Source organism: Acartia tonsa, chromosome 12, assembly GCF_053477335.1.
Source record: "Acartia tonsa isolate MP-2025a chromosome 12, ASM5347733v1, whole genome shotgun sequence".
In the NCBI taxonomy this organism is placed as follows: domain Eukaryota; kingdom Metazoa; phylum Arthropoda; class Copepoda; order Calanoida; family Acartiidae; genus Acartia; species Acartia tonsa.
The window spans coordinates 20,052,001-20,069,081 of record NC_137271.1 but is presented as its reverse complement, the minus strand read 5'-3'; the positions used below and the strand labels follow the sequence as shown (position 1 = coordinate 20,069,081).

Here is a 17,081-nt window from a genome sequence, read left to right as displayed (position 1 = left end):
AGTAAGCAGAATGAAAAACTGTAAGTAAAAAAACTGCAAGACTGCTTAGATACAGGATATTGTTAATGACATGTATACCTTTTTAGGGCTTTATTATAGGGATGCTTCGCTTATAACGTTATACCTTGATGAAATAGTCAACATGTTTAAATGGACGTACGGACATACTAGAAACTTTAATAGAGTTGCTAAGTTTTTTAAATAGTACCTTGCATAGTAAGCATCATGCAAAGTTTGAAATCGATAAGACAATTCTAACATGTCTAACAGACTTGCGGACCGACCGATCCTAATGGAAGACAGTTACGTCCGTAAATAGCACAAAATAAAGAAAGTATGTGCATATTTTAACAAATTTACATCATGTTTAAATTAGGTTGTGTCTTTTGGGTCTTTCCAACTGTATTTAGACGTTTTTAATATTTATTTTATGGCTATACAGCAATATATTACTTTCAGTTTGGTAATTAAAATTCAAAAGGCGTAAGTTTTGATGAAAAAAAACTAATCTTGATTCAGATGATTCCGATGCAAATTTTAACGATGAAGCTGGTCAACTTCTTTCCATGCAACGAAACTGCTCAAAGGTAAGAGACGGGGAAGAAACAGTGTCAAGAAGACACTGCCTGCTCTAGCCATGTATATTATACGAGCGGCTTCGCCTCTAAACCATCACAGGACCAATAGGTATATTCCCTGAATCAGTTCAGTGGTTACTGAGATCTTAAGCTTCAGATAGACAGACAGACATCGTTCTACTTGGTAGTATAGATAACTAAATCTATAAAGACTACATTATCAATGCAATGGTTTTATAGAATATACAAATTTTAGATGGTTGATAATAAAGCAGAGTCTACTCTAGTCATGTATATTATATAACCATGACTATAGAGACACTATATTATCTATAGTTATATAGAATATAGTGTAGATGGTTAATAATAAAGCAGTGTCTACTCTAGTCATGTATATTATATAACCATGACTATAGAGAAACTACCTTACCTATAATTAATATATAATATTTAGTGTAGATGGTTGATAATAAAACAGAGTCTACTCTAGTCATGTATATTTATAACCATGACTATAGAGACACTACCTTATTTTAAGTTATTTAGAATATATAGTGTAGATGGTTGATAATAAAGCACTATCTACTCTAGTCATGTATATTATATAATTATGACTATAGAGACACTGCCTTATCTATAGTTATATAGAATATAGAGTAGATGGTTGATAATAAAGCAGTGTCTACTCTAGTCATGTATATTATATAACCATGACTATAGAGAAACTACCTTACCTATAATTAATATATAATATTTAGTGTAGATGGTTGATAATAAAACAGAGTCTACTCTAGTCATGTATATTTATAACCATGACTATAGAGACACTACCTTATCTATAGTTATATAGAATATATAGTGTAGATGGTTGATTATAAAACAGAATCTACTCTTGTCATGTATATTATATAACCATGACTATAGAGACACTACCTTATCTATAGTTATATAGAATATAGAGTAGATGGTTGATAATAATGCAGTGTCTACTCTAGTCATGTATATTATATAACCATGACTATAGAGACACTACCGTATCTATAGTTATATAGAATATATAGTGTAGATGGTTGATAATATAGCAGTGTCTACTCTAGTCATGTATATTATATAACCATGACTATAGAGACACTATATTATCTATAGTTATATAGAATATAGTGTAGATGGTTAATAATAAAGCAGTGTCTACTCTAGTCATGTATATTATATAACCATGACTATAGAGAAACTACCTTACCTATAATTAATATATAATATTTAGTGTAGATGGTTGATAATAAAACAGAGTCTACTCTAGTCATGTATATTTATAACCATGACTATAGAGACACTACCTTATTTTAAGTTATTTAGAATATATAGTGTAGATGGTTGATAATAAAGCACTATCTACTCTAGTCATGTATATTATATAATTATGACTATAGAGACACTGCCTTATCTATAGTTATATAGAATATAGAGTAGATGGTTGATAATAAAGCAGTGTCTACTCTAGTCATGTATATTATATAACCATGACTATAGAGAAACTACCTTACCTATAATTAATATATAATATTTAGTGTAGATGGTTGATAATAAAACAGAGTCTACTCTAGTCATGTATATTTATAACCATGACTATAGAGACACTACCTTATCTATAGTTATATAGAATATATAGTGTAGATGGTTGATTATAAAACAGAATCTACTCTTGTCATGTATATTATATAACCATGACTATAGAGACACTACCTTATCTATAGTTATATAGAATATAGAGTAGATGGTTGATAATAATGCAGTGTCTACTCTAGTCATGTATATTATATAACCATGACTATAGAGACACTACTGTATCTATAGTTATATAGAATATATAGTGTAGATGGTTGATAATATAGCAGTGTCTACTCTAGTCATGTATATTATATAACCATGACTATAGAGACACTATATTATCTATAGTTATATAGAATATAGTGTAGATGGTTAATAATAAAGCAGTGTCTACTCTAGTCATGTATATTATAATAATAATAATAATTTATTTCGGAAAAACAGAAGAATACAATGATTGCAATGGAAAATAGCCGTGTGGCTATACGGATAGAGTAAAAACACTGTGCGTGTTGTTAGTCCATCCGTTTACAAGAGTACTATTACAATTTACAATTAAATTTATAAGTTATCTTTAAAGTATAATTGCATCCATATATCATGTATCTACTGGTTGCCTATAGGGGATGTCGTGGTTGTGATAATATGTCAATATCACACCAATCACTGCTGTGATTATGGTCCATAGGACCGACATGCCATTTGGTTAGTCCACACACCGTGCTGTCCTTATCCTGAAAAAGGCGACGTGCACCAGATCCAAGCGTCAAAGAACACGGTGTGACCATATGACCGTTGGTTTCCCTTTGGTGGGTTGACGGGGGGGGGGGGGGGGGTTGGAGGCGGGGTTCCTAGTGAAATCGTTGGTTAAGTTTGGCTCGGTCATTGTAGAAGTGACCGAGTCATGACCCACAGTGTCAACTAAAATTAATTTGATTAAAATTGTAAATTGTGTAGCGGTGATTCGATCTCTGAATTCAAGGCATCGTTAAGACATTTTTAAAATTATTAGAATATTGAAGTTTTTTGTGGAGACTAAAGCAGAGAATGAAGAAAAAATTGACCTTGGGCTAGATTTTGTAAAACATATTTAAAGAATTGAAAAAATATGTGTAGAAAAATTCGTTGAATTTCAATTTAACCTTTATCATTTCCAGGAATTTAGAATATTTTGGGTAGTATTTTGGGTAGTATGATGATATTAATATTAGTATTGGAGTAGGGCAGGAAACGTGCAAATTGGGGAGGCTAAGGAGCTATGGGTGGCCAGTGAGGCTATTGTATACGCACAAACACAAAAAACATACACATAAACGTAAACACACGCATTCGTTTTTTATACAACAATGTATTTGACGAGCATACGACCCATATGTTATAGGCATGCGTTGTTGTTGTTGCTAGCTTCCCGGGAAATCCGTCCCTAGCATCCCTTCCCCTTTATCCCTTTGACAACAAGACTTAATATTCACTAGAGGTGTCAGTGAGGTCAAAGAAGCCGAAAGTGTCGTCTTGAAAAATGGTTGACCCGGGTGGTAATATAAAAGGGGTGGAGAAAAAATACCGACATAGGGGGAGGAAGCTGCCTTTGCGCAATTTGATTTTTGACCCGGCCAGTTTCTGTCTTTGTTTATTATTATTTAATATGAAAAAACTATAACCATGACTATAGAGAAACTACCTTACCTATAATTAATATATAATATTTAGTGTAGATGGTTGATAATAAAACAGAGTCTACTCTAGTCATGTATATTTATAACCATGACTATAGAGACACTACCTTATTTTAAGTTATTTAGAATATATAGTGTAGATGGTTGATAATAAAGCACTATCTACTCTAGTCATGTATATTATATAATTATGACTATAGAGACACTGCCTTATCTATAGTTATATAGAATATAGAGTAGATGGTTGATAATAAAGCAGTGTCTACTCTAGTCATGTATATTATATAACCATGACTATAGAGAAACTACCTTACCTATAATTAATATATAATATTTAGTGTAGATGGTTGATAATAAAACAGAGTCTACTCTAGTCATGTATATTTATAACCATGACTATAGAGACACTACCTTATCTATAGTTATATAGAATATATAGTGTAGATGGTTGATTATAAAACAGAATCTACTCTTGTCATGTATATTATATAACCATGACTATAGAGACACTACCTTATCTATAGTTATATAGAATATAGAGTAGATGGTTGATAATAATGCAGTGTCTACTCTAGTCATGTATATTATATAACCATGACTATAGAGACACTACCGTATCTATAGTTATATAGAATATATAGTGTAGATGGTTGATAATATAGCAGTGTCTACTCTAGTCATGTATATTATATAACCATGACTATAGAGACACTACCTTATCTATAGTTATATAGAATGTATAGTGTAGATGGTAGATAATAAAGCAGTAATGATTTGTTATATATCAAAGAACATTAACCAGTGATTTAACGATAAAATAATCACTGAATTACGTTCTCCGCTATAGAGCAATGACAAAATTTAAATTATGTTCTAAATTGTAGATGGATAGGTATATTGTTGTAAAATTCAGCATCTTGATGTAAATGTTGATTTAAAATCCATAAAGGTCATTCAACTGTGATATAGAAATTAAACATATATCACAACTAAATAACCTTAATGGGACTATTTCCAAAAAAATATACTATTGACAGTCAGATAGTGGAGTAGATAAATCAGATTTTGAATTTCTTTTCTTTTTATACCCATTTTTTTAAATGTAAATGATGGCTGTGAACGAGCATTGGCGGTCAAATAGGCGCGCTAGCTCTGGGGCGGTCAAATACTACTCTGCGCACGTAACAAGCTTGAGTGACACGCGAAAGCATAGAAGCGGTCAAACTGGACCTCTATAACACGGAAAAGCCAGAGAGAGAAGGGATATTGGACTGTAACTTATACTGGTACTTATTTTATATAAACGTTTTTTCTTTTTGGTTAGCTTAACAACAAATAATTTATTCTACAAAAGGAGTAACTTTATAAGCATTGAGAATGTATATCAATTATCGTCTATTGCCTTATCCTAGTATGATTCCAGTGTAAATTCATTGGTACCCCAAAATTTATAAATATTTTTTTCATTTTAGATGGCTTGAAAAAAAACGTTGGGTACTTTTACTTAATCTTAACGGGGAAGATTATGTTCATTAGTAGCGCAACTACAACTAGCGTATAATATATTTAATAAAGAAAAAGAGTTAAACAGATATAATGTGTAGTATGTTGATATAAAAGTGTAGTTGTAATGTTGTAGAATAAATGTCGAAATGGATGTAGAATATGGATATTATGACTGGAGAAAAATTGTTGTTAATTTAGCTTGCTATTTCCCCTGTCATTTTTTGGTGGAACCGTTCATTCAGGAAGAGGGGAGGGATGAGCTAAATGAGATAATATGTCAGCTATGCCCACTGTTAAACCTTTATCGATATGAAATTTCAAGGTTTTTTGTCGACTTTAATAATAATTGTTACCATATTATAGACATGCATCAAAAAAATTTTTTTTTTACATTATTTCTTTTGGTATTTGGCTTTATTAAAAAGTTGTCATTGCTGATATAATATTACCAGTCTAATGACATTATAACATAATATAATTATGTTGACTTTATAGAAGAAAAAAAAACATTCTCGCATAAACGACCCCTTAAATAGTGGATGCAAATATTTTTTTTTTCTCCCCGTGGTAGTCATTTTTTCCCCTGGTATCATTTAACATTTAGGTAACATTAATTTAATAAAAATATGTTTTAGTATAAAGAAATGTTCTATCGGTTTCAAACCTTTTCCATCCGATAGATCTTACCAACTTTGGAAAAACTGTCAGACCGACTTTAAAAATTCAATCTGTGAAAAAAGATATCTAAGTTTAAATTTTTTGTTTTGAAAATATTATTTTACATGTATTGACGCCATCTTGGATTATGATAATTTTTTGTTGTTAGAAGATTTAAAAAAATTTTTTTTTTTAAATTTAATTTTTACAAGGAAAAAATTTTTGAATTTAAATTGACCAATAACTCAAAGATTTTTTTCTATTTTATTTGGAAGATTTTTTTATCTTTGATATTAATATTAAAAAAATGACTACCTCAGGGAAACAAATGAAAATTAAAAACCAAAATTAAACCACATTTTAGCATAAAATGAGTTTTTGTTTAAATGAGAATGATATTCCTATCCAGTTTTTTGTAAGGGATAGAGAAACTATATATGTTTTTATGCAGTATTTATGACTGACGGCTACTCCCCTATAGGCCTTAGGGGAACGTAAAAACTTGCAAGGACCCATGAGAAGCTATACTATAAAAGAAAACCGTATTGGTTCTGCGGTTAGTGAGTACCTTCGGTACTTACAAATAGACAGACAAACATCCTGTTACTTTATTACAAGAATTATTTTTAATAGCAAAATTTATATAGCTTGGCGTAAAATTTAATGTTTAAAGAATTTCAAAATGATAGGTTTTTAAGTATAGAAGAATAGTTATTTATCGCATCATATTATATACAGTTTTCCAAGGATATTAAAGATAAGATTAAAGCCAGCTTTGTTAGCTCCGAGGGGCTGAACTTACTTATGCCTTGGGTAGCCCTATGATGGGCATAGGCTACGGACAAGGTCTCTCCAATTCTTCTTTTCCTTTGCTAAGGCAACAGCATCACTCCATTCCATCTTCAAATCAATCATCTCTTTCTCCAACTCTCTCCTCCAGGTGTTCCTTGGCCTTCCTGGTTTCCTTTTCCCCTGGTGGGGATTAAAGTGTAAGGCCTGCCTAGTAATATATTGGGGACTTTTTCTTAGGGTATGTCCTAACCATCTCCATTTTCTTTGCTTTATCACTGATCTTATATCTTTCATGTCACTTCTCAGAAGCAAATCTTTATTTGATATGATGTTAGGCCAGAAGATTTTATGAATCCTTCTCAGGCATTTGTTGATGAAAGTCTGGAGCTTAGTCTCATGGGTTTTATTTAGAAACCATGTTTCAGCTCCATAGAGCAGAACAGACATGACATTTGAGTTAAAAAGTCTTAACTTTGTGCGAACAGAGATGGTTCTTGAGTTCCAGATATTGTTTAGGCAAGCAAAAGCTGATCTAGCTTTACATATTCTAGCCTTAACATCTGCATTTGTTCCACCATATTCATCAATTTTACTGCCTAAGTATTCAAATGTGCTAACATCTTCCAAATTAATGTCGCCAATCTTTATTGGTTCTTGAGATGTGGCATTTATTCTAAGGATTTTAGTTTTGGGAACATTTATATTTAATCCAATTTTCTTGGAAGTTTCTGCAATCCTATTCGTCTTTCTTTGCATTTGATGTCTGGTTGTAGAGAGTAAACCAATATCATCTGCATAGTCCAGATCATTAAGATGATCAGTAACGGTCCACTGAATACCATCTCTTGCTTCACACTGTCTCATGATCCAGTCTATAGCAAGGAGAAAGAGAAAAGGGGAAAGGAGACATCCTTGTCTGACTCCAGTTTTAATAACAAACAGATCAGACAGTTTCCCCTTGAACATCACTTTACCACCACCATCTTCGTACATAGATTTGATAATGTTGATGATCTTGATTGGGATGCCATAGTGTCTCAAGATCTTCCACAGTGATGTTCTGTCCAGTGAGTCAAATGCTTTTTTGTAATCTATAAAGTTTACAAAAAGCTGAGAGTTCCATTCCTTAGATTGTTCTATTATTATTCTAAGTGTTGTAATTTGATCAATTGTTGATCTATTTGATCTAAAACCAGCTTGATTTGGTCTAAGCTTTTCATCAACTTTAGTTTTGATCCTGCTTAGAATAATTCTGCTTAGAATTTTGCCGGGAACTGATAAAAGCATGATTCCTCTATGATTTCCACATTGAGTCAAATCTCCTTTTTTTGGTAAAATGGTGATGTGACCATTTTTCCAGTCCTCGGGACAAATCTCATTATTCCAGATTTTGTGTATGAGGGGTAAAAAGGACTTGGCTGAGAGTTCTATGTCGGCTTTTAATACTTCAGCAGGAATATTGTCAGGACCAGCAGCTTTGTTATTCTTGAGAGTCTTTAACGCTTCCTTGATTTCTTGCAGGCTAGGGGGCTCAGTGAGAATATCAAGTGTATCTTCAGAAGGTGGGATATCAACTTCTTCTTCAGAAGAGGGTACATTTAGGATATCATTGAAATGTTCAGCCCATCTGTTCAGATTATCTTCATCAGTTTTCAACAGATTACCTTGTTTGTCTCTGATGTGTGAACTAGATTTGTTGAATTTACCAGTCAGTTTTCTGGTGATATCATAGACCTCTTTCATCCTATTTTGTCTTGCAGCATTCTCAGCTTTTGTTGCAAGTTCTTCAGTGTAGGATCTTTTATCTCTTTGAGCGCTCTTTTTTATGGCCTTGCTAAGTCTATTGTAAGAAGCTTTGTCAGCCTCATTTTCTGTATCAAGGACTTTTTTTCTCAACTCTTGTCTTTCGTTCATAAGGTTGATGGTATTTTGAGAAATCCATGGTTGCTTTTCATTTTTCTTGAAACCTAGATATTCTTTACTGACTTCATTATAGACAGTTTTGATTTCTTCCCAGGATTCTTCAACAGTATCATCTTCAGTGGGTGTCAAGGCCTCAAAACGATTATGAAGGTCAAGCTTAAAGGTATTTAGCTTGTCTTGATCTTGAAGAGCACTTATGTTGTATTTAATCCTTGGGTTTTGGGCTGATTGTTGTTTTTTTAGTTTTAGCTTAACAATGGAAGAGAGTAGAAAATGATCCGAGCTTACATCTGCACCTCTTTGTACTTTTACATCAAGAAGGGATCTTCTGAACTTCTTGGAGATGCATATATGATCAATCTGGTTTAAAGTAGCTTGATCTGGTGATTTCCACGTGGCTGTATGAATCTTCTTGTGAGGGAAAAGGGTTCCACCTATCACCAACTTATGCTCTGTACAAAAACTTACAAGTCTGTCTCCATTATCATTCATGGAACCAAGTCCATGTCTACCCATAACTTCCTCCATGTTTTCATTGTTATCACCAACTTTGGCATTGAGATCACCGATGAGCATGGTAATGTCCTTCTCTTTTTGACCATCCCTGTAAACTTTGTCAAGTTGGTCATAGAAGTTGTTCTTGACATCATCATCTTTATCCTCAGTTGGGGCATAGACTAATATTAGCCGCAGATTTATCCTCTTGTTAGAGGTTTTAAAATAGGCTTCCATTATTCTTGGGCCATGTGGTAGCCAACTTATCAGAGCCTTGGAGGCATCGGCTGTTAGGATAAGTGCTACTCCCTGGTGGTGACCTAGTGCCTCATCTTGTTGGCCAGAATATAGTATTCTCATGCCTGAGAGATGTTTGAAGTCACCACTTCCAGTCCATCGTGATTCAGTGATGCCTAGAACATCAATCTTGTACTTCGTCATTTCTCTAATAATGTTTTCTACTCTTCCTGCCTGGTACATTGTTTGTACGTTCCATGTGCAAATTTTGGTTGATCTACTAGAGTTGAGGAGCCTCGGTCTACCTGGTCTGCTAGCAGTTTGCCAGCCAGACGTCATATTGTTGTTGCCAACAGCCTCAGTCATTGGATCAGAAGAATTTCCCATACTTTCCTCTGTTACAAGGGTTGTATGAGGGGTACCTTGTTGTATTTCTGTAATAAAGTTTTTCTACGGGCAGAGTTATTAGCCCTGCGCCAACCTCCATTACTGTGGAGTTTCAGGGATGACTGTTAGACTGGAGCCTCATCACAAACCCGTCTGACATGGTAGGACCTTCTCAGCATGGCTCTGGAACTCATTGACCCTCGGGCAGGTGGAACTACGTGCAAGCCATCATCCATCTCCACCCTCCGAGGGGCTGAAGGATCAGACTAACAAAACTGGTATTAATTTTTTGGTTTTTATTTTAATATTCGTAGAAAATTGTCTGTGATAATATGCTAAACATGATTTTTTTCAGTGTGACTTAGAACCGGTTCTAATCCAGTGGATATTAACCAGTTTCGAACCAATACTGGAAAACACATTATAGAACAATGTTAAGAATTACATAATAATTTGCTTTGTTGTTTTTTCCTACCAATTTATCAAAGCTGACTTAATTATAAAAAACGCTTTGTCTCAATTTGGCGATATTGCAATGTCCAAATAATAGTATACAAACAATACAAAGTACAAACATCTACAATTTAATATAATATTTTTTTGTTTTAAGCTAAAGATCTCGGAAATTGCGCGTCCAATTGGATTGTACTTTATAGAGTAGCTTTTCCAATGTATATGCTTGGATTTAGGCCATTTTTCTGACCTGTCTTGGGGGTGATTTTGGGCAGTTTTCCTAACATTCCCCGCGCTCCCCTAGAGGAACCTAGTAAAAGTGTCTGACTCTGATTATGACGTAAAAAAATAAGCCAATGAGAGGCCAGTATACACTGTAATTGACTAATAATGGTAAAATTTATAGTGGCCTCTCATTGGCTAATTTTTTTTACGTCATAATCAGAGTCAGACACTTTTACTAGGTTCCCCCTGGAGGCTAGGGGCGAGACAACTAGCATGAAATATTTTCATATTTAGCCAAATTTAAGAAACCATTTTCTCGTATTCATTCGAATCCGGTGGATAGGAACCGGTTCTCATCCATACAAAAAAAACTATGTCTAGCATCGTATTATATCCAGCTTTCTACGAATTTAAAAATGTACAATCATAAGATTAAAACCAGTTTTTTTAGCCCGCGCGATCGGCACCTCGGGGCTAAAAAAACTGGTTTTATTCTTATAATTGTACATTCTATATCCGCGGAAAGCTGTTTATGATACGATGCGAGAAATAACTATTACTTGTAGGAAATTAAGGAAAGTGGTTGTCAAGTTGATACTCAGAGAGAGAGTTCTGTAGTGTAAGTATTTTTAAAAGCGAAGCCTTTCTATGATTAGGATCGGTCCGTACGTCCGCCCGTCCGTCTGGAACGGACAGCTTTTTCTTTGATTTGGGTATGTTAGAATTGTCCTATCGATTTCAAACTGTGTATGGTGATTCCTGTAGTATTTAGATACAATTTAGAAAGCGTAGCAACTCTATAATTCTTACCAGAAAGTCCGTACGTCTATTTAAAATATGTTGATTTTTAACTTTTTTTAATAACAAAATTTGATATGATATAATTATTCGATTGATCTGATTTTTGGATACTGAAATTATTCTTAGCCCTTATAGATGTTGTCATCATTGTTCTAACATACATATATTAAATCTTTTTAAATAGCCAAGGTAATCTATTCAACATTTATTTATGTCTATTTGTTCAGAAACGGGCAGGTTTTAGACTATTTTGCGAAGGATTTAACCACCATCTTTATAGCTTTAAATACAAATGAAATATTTAATTAAATTGTTCTGATGATGAAACTAATTAGAATTTCTTCAACTATGTAATTTTTTTGGTGTTCAAAAGATTAAACCAGAATTTCGTATTTGTATATTACCTAAATGCAGTTAAGTGCCTCTTTGACTTTCTCCTTGACATCTAGGAACCGAAGGCCTGCTTATTGTCCAATAAAAAATGATGTCGTTCAATACAAATGTCCAATGATAGGCCAGTATAAATTTTACAATTAGTCAATTATAATGCATTTGCATATTGACCTATCATTGGTCATTTGTATTATATAACGTAATCTTTTTATAGGTACTATAAAGAGCTTTTACTGCTGCGCTATTAATAGATATAATTGTCCTTGTCTTTTTCAGGGTTTGTACGCTGTATTGTTCAGAAACTGCTTGCAATAATAGCCAGAGTTTAGACAAAATTATTTATTCATACTATACATTTATAATATTTAACTTGTGCTATAATAAAGTGTTATGAACAATCAGGTTTTTGTGGAATAATTTTGGATTAATGTCAATTTTATGAAAAATAGAAAAGAGATGTTTTTTTTAGAGATATCCTATTATATAAAGTAGTAAGCTATTTTTGTCTGTAGCAAAGGATCTCTGTAACCGCTGGACAGATATGGTCCTTCTATACCTAGGTAGCTTCTCATAGGTACTGGGAAAGCATCTAACTATTTTGGGAGAGGGTACAATCACCCTCCCAAGGGAAATCACCCTAAAAAATGAACCCTTCCCATTTTTAAAAACTTTCCTTTTAATATGTACAATTGAAAGTAGAGGGGTCACCTTCACCACAGGGGCCTCTAGAGCCCTCTAGGGGCGTAACCGCTAGTTTTATATAAAACACACTAGATATTAAAAAAATACATACAAAATATTTAGCTTACTAGAACTAGAGGCACAATAAAAAAAAATAAAAACGATTTTTATCTTTATTATTAATTCTGATATCTTTATAGGTCTTATAACTTGGATAATCATCTCTGTTACAATACAAAACAAATTTATTGCATAAAAAAACATAAGCAATCAATATACATGAAAATTTGATGAAAAATATAAACAAAATGTGGAAAAATGATGGGTGACAATATTCATAATTAGCGAAGCACAAAAAACATGTTTAGACAAACGGCCAAAGATAAAAATAACATGAAAACTTAAAAATCTAGAAATCGATCTAGCACCGCAATTAATAGACAAATCTTAATGAAACTTGATGAAAAAATGTGGAACATGAGCATACTCAATCCCTGATAATCTCAACAACCAATCCTGAATAGGAATTGAGAATACCACGAAAACCTAAAAAATCTAGGAATCGATCTAGCACCCCAGTTAATAAAAAAATATTAATAAAACTTGGTGAAAATGTGTAGAATATAAAATTAATTAATCCCTAAAATTACATCCCTTTATCTTGAAAAGGAGTTGAGAAAATCACGAAAACGTAAAAATCTAGGAATCGATCTAGCACCCCAAATAACAAACAGACGGACAAAACACTGTATATTTTAGATGGGCATATATAGTGAGAATCTTCAAAAAAAAATTTCAGCTATCTATCTGAATAGGAGCCGAGAAAATCACGTTTCCCCCAATTCATTAATTACGGACAGACGGACGGACGGACAGACGGACGGACGGACAAACGGACAGACGGACAGACGGACAGACGGACAGACGGACAGACGGACAGACGGACAGACGGACAGACGGACAGACGGACAGACGGACAGACGGACAGACGGACGGACGGACGGACATTGTGAATTATAGAGTAGCTTCGCTACTAAAAAACGAAGTTAAATCTTCTTATTGCAGTTTTGATTGTTATCTATTAAAAGTTTGTTTTACTAAATTTAAAACAGATTGTTTCAGAAATGTTCTAATGTTTTTTCTCAACCGTTCTCATTTCTTCCTGGAACCTAAAATAAAAAAATTGTAAGATATTTCCTTCAAAATTGCAGACAACGCCCATTTTATCCTGTTGTGACGTCATAAGTTTCAGGAAAGGGAAAGGATAACCCTATCTCATTTAAAGAGTTTTTCTTCCACCCTTCCCTTCTCCTATCCCGAAATTTATGACGTCACAACAAGACAATATTGGCTGTGTCAAATTGCAAAAAGAGTAAAATAGGGGGGAGGTTTTTCATTTATTGTCTTCTAGAAAGAAAAAGTATTATTGTTTTTGCTTTTTAGGGAGGGGGGGGGGGCAAACATTTAAGAGATCTTAGCAGACAAACATACAGAAAGACATTATGTTACTTTAAGATACTAGCGGCTTCGCCCCTAGCCTCTAGGGGCTTTGCCACAAGAGGTAATTAGGTACGTGCCAACAAAAAATGATGTGAATATCTAAATAATTACATCTTTTATTACCTAAACAGCCGAAAAAATTGGGGATGGGTCGCAAATTTTCGCTTATATTTTTTTTTAATTGGGGGGGGGGGATGGGTTCTGGGGGTTGGGGGTGAAAAGTAAATTCCTATCGGTTCAGTGGTTACCGAGATCTTAAGGGACAGACGGACTGACGGACTGACGGACAGACGGACTGACGGACAGACGGACTGACGGACAGACGGACAGACGGACGGACGGACAGACAGCATTCTACTTTGTATTATAGATAGGAAAGGAAAAATTCTAAATTTAAACTGTTATAGTTTCCGTTACAAAGCAATGATCTTGTAAAATATGTATGTAATAAAAACATATAAAACTTTTAGTATATGTCATCTTTAATTGCTAGCATTACATTCAGGGATCTTAAGTGATAAGACATTTAATAATAAATTCAATCATTAGTGGACCGTATGGATCCTGCTAGTTTGAACTACCCTATCAAGATCTAATGAAACTTGAATCAGAAAACACATTTCAAAATTTTGGGTTCCATTGTGATTTACAGTCCAATGTCCCCTTCCTCCCTGCTTACATTTCATTTTAGAACTACTAGTGGTGATAGAAGCTTATGCAGGGACTAGGGAATATGATTCAGACAAACACTTATAAGTGAAAATTTCCCTACAGCCCTTTTCACTTATTCCCCCCCCCCTTCCTACCCACTTCCCTTCAGCTACATTAAAAAACAAGTTAATACACCAACTCTCTGTCATTAAAAAAATTTATTTTCGGTAATTTCGACACAACCCAATCTTTTCCGATTTTGTATAATTTTTACGGAACACGATTCCAGTAACGTCATATTTTTCTTTCCCGAAAAAGGGAAGGGGGGAAGAAAATCTCTTCAAAAGAGATGGGGAAAACCCCCTTTTCTCCCATCTCTTTTTTTCTTCCCCCCTTCCCTTTTTCGGGAAAGAAAAATATGACGTCATTGGAATCGTGTTCCGTAAAAATTATACAAAATCGGGAAAGATTGGGTTGTGTCGGTAATTTCAAATAGAATTAATTGGCTGATTGGCAGCCCATGAGTTTATGCATAATGAAGGGACTCCCAAGGGATAAAGATGAGATCCCCCCCCCCCCTAAATAAATAGATCTTTTACCTTGAAAATCGTTGTTGTTCATTTATTGGAGCAGTGTCTACTGTATCTCCTCCCAATAAACTAGCACCCAGCTCCTAGAAACAATTAATTCATAGATATCACTAGCGGCTGGGCCCATAGTACTTAAAGGTAGAGGCGATAAAATAGCCTAAAACCGTCCAGAGTGCCTTCACCCTTTAAAAAAAAAACTTCCCCAACCCCTTTTCTCAAGTACCCTTAGCGGCTAAACTAATGGATATAAACTGATGATAAGACAAGGGCCGATTAATTGATGTACATCCCCTTCGATGATACACAAAATTAACCCTATTATGAATTACAATTAGGGGTTAAGACGTTTGGATACTCAACAAATGAACCAACCAAAATAAAATTCATGATAAGTCCCCCAAGTTGTTAATCCAAACAATAAGAAAACGTTATTATAAAATTTTGGGGACAAGTGTAATGAACATCATAATATCCCCTCCCATCCTATAAACTAACCTTCTTTTCAACTAGCTTTTCAGAGTTGAAAATTGTCGGCTCCTCCTCCTTCTTTCCTTCTAAGACTCCGCCTTTTTTCATTCCAAGGAATACAAGCACCATCAGAACCAAAACGACTAAAATATGATATATTTTTTTAAGCGGAGCTACTTTATTAGCTGGATATGTTCTTTTGTCTGTCTGTTTATCTGTTAACACCCTTTTCCTTATTGGACTCCGCCCCTTTTCATTTAAATGAATACAAGCGCCAAAACGACAAAATTATTATATTGTAATGCTGTATTCTGTTAGTAGTTAATAGTAGTAAAAAAAGCAGGATATTTTCGTTTTTCCGTCTGTTTCCTTATTAAACTCCGTCATTATTCAGTCAATGAAATACAAGTACCGTAAGAACCAAAACAACGAAAATATATTGCCTTATGGCTCTACATTTTTTGTAGTATAGTGTATAAGCTCGATATGTTCATCCGTCTGTCACCATTTTTCCCTCTTGAACTAATATAAAAATATCAATAATTTAAATTTACCTATATACAAAGCAGCACTGAACAACAGGAAGGCACCTAGAATTTAAACAATTAATTAAAAGCGAAGCTTTCTATGTTTAGGGTCGATCTGTCCGTCTATTACTAAAAGGTCTTATTGTTGATTCATGGCATATTATAATTGTTCTATCATTTCTGTAAAATTAATTTTTTTTTATATTATCTAATTCACTTGACCTTTGGAGTAGTAATTTCAATGATGATTAGTCTAAATTTTATAATAAAAAGCATACATATAATAATGTATTATGGGTGTTTTCATTCTTGTTTTATATAATTTCTTGTTGAATGTTCGGGAGAATTGTTTGTATTTTTCATCGTGAAAAAATAATAATTTGTTCTGAGACTAAGGGGACATTGGGTCGTTTATTACACTAGTATTAGTTTTATAACAATATTTTTCGTTGTCTGAACAAATTTAGAGACATTTGTTTAATTTTGATTGGTTGGTTCATTAAGTTAAGTATCTTAACTTTTTAACCACTAATTGTAGTCTACAGTGGATAATTTTGTTTATTATTATTAGGGATGTACATTAATTCATCGGCCATTATCTTATCCATTTAGAACCCTGCATTTGGGCAAAGGTTTAAAAAATCTATGAAAAAATATAACAAACCTGGAAAAGATTTGACAGTGTATTTGTAAATGTTGGCATAAGTAGGTCCAGCCGCTAGTGGTACCATAGCCTAAATGATTCAGGTAATATTTCGACGAAGTCCAATCTGTCCTACTTTTGATTCCTGTGACGTCATAAAAATGAGGGAGATGTGAGGAGAAGTGGGAAAGAAAACCCCTAAAAAAGAGATGGATTATCCCTCATTTTTATGACGTCACAGGAATCAAAAGTAGGACAGATTGCAGATTGGGCTTCGTCTTTCCACTACT

The 17,081-nt window shown here is 33.8% G+C and overlaps 2 protein-coding genes across 3 annotated transcripts in view; one reads left to right on the top strand and one right to left on the bottom strand.

Moving 5' to 3' along the window:
* The window catches only part of LOC145334705 (uncharacterized), a 47,581-nt gene extending 35,420 nt beyond the window's left edge, over window positions 1-12,161 (top strand). Inside the window, exons 5-7 of one of the 2 annotated variants that reach the window (XM_080180279.1) lie at window positions 520-587; window positions 11,104-11,156; window positions 12,008-12,161. In XM_080180279.1, the coding sequence (XP_080036405.1) occupies window positions 520-587; window positions 11,104-11,156; window positions 12,008-12,125 (239 nt within the window). In that variant the 3' untranslated portion in view covers window positions 12,126-12,161. The remainder of the gene's footprint in view (window positions 1-519; window positions 588-11,103; window positions 11,157-12,007) is intronic. The other variant, XM_080180280.1, reaches the window with a different exon arrangement.
* Window positions 12,056-17,081, bottom strand: part of LOC145334704 (putative peptidoglycan muropeptide transporter SLC46) — a 60,487-nt gene continuing 55,461 nt past the window's right edge. The window contains exons 17-21 of the mRNA XM_080180278.1: window positions 16,813-16,882; window positions 16,176-16,211; window positions 15,649-15,764; window positions 15,163-15,236; window positions 12,056-13,581 (exon numbers count right to left, since the gene is read on the bottom strand). Of these exons, the coding sequence (XP_080036404.1) occupies window positions 13,542-13,581; window positions 15,163-15,236; window positions 15,649-15,764; window positions 16,176-16,211; window positions 16,813-16,882 (336 nt within the window). The 3' untranslated portion in view covers window positions 12,056-13,541. The remainder of the gene's footprint in view (window positions 13,582-15,162; window positions 15,237-15,648; window positions 15,765-16,175; window positions 16,212-16,812; window positions 16,883-17,081) is intronic.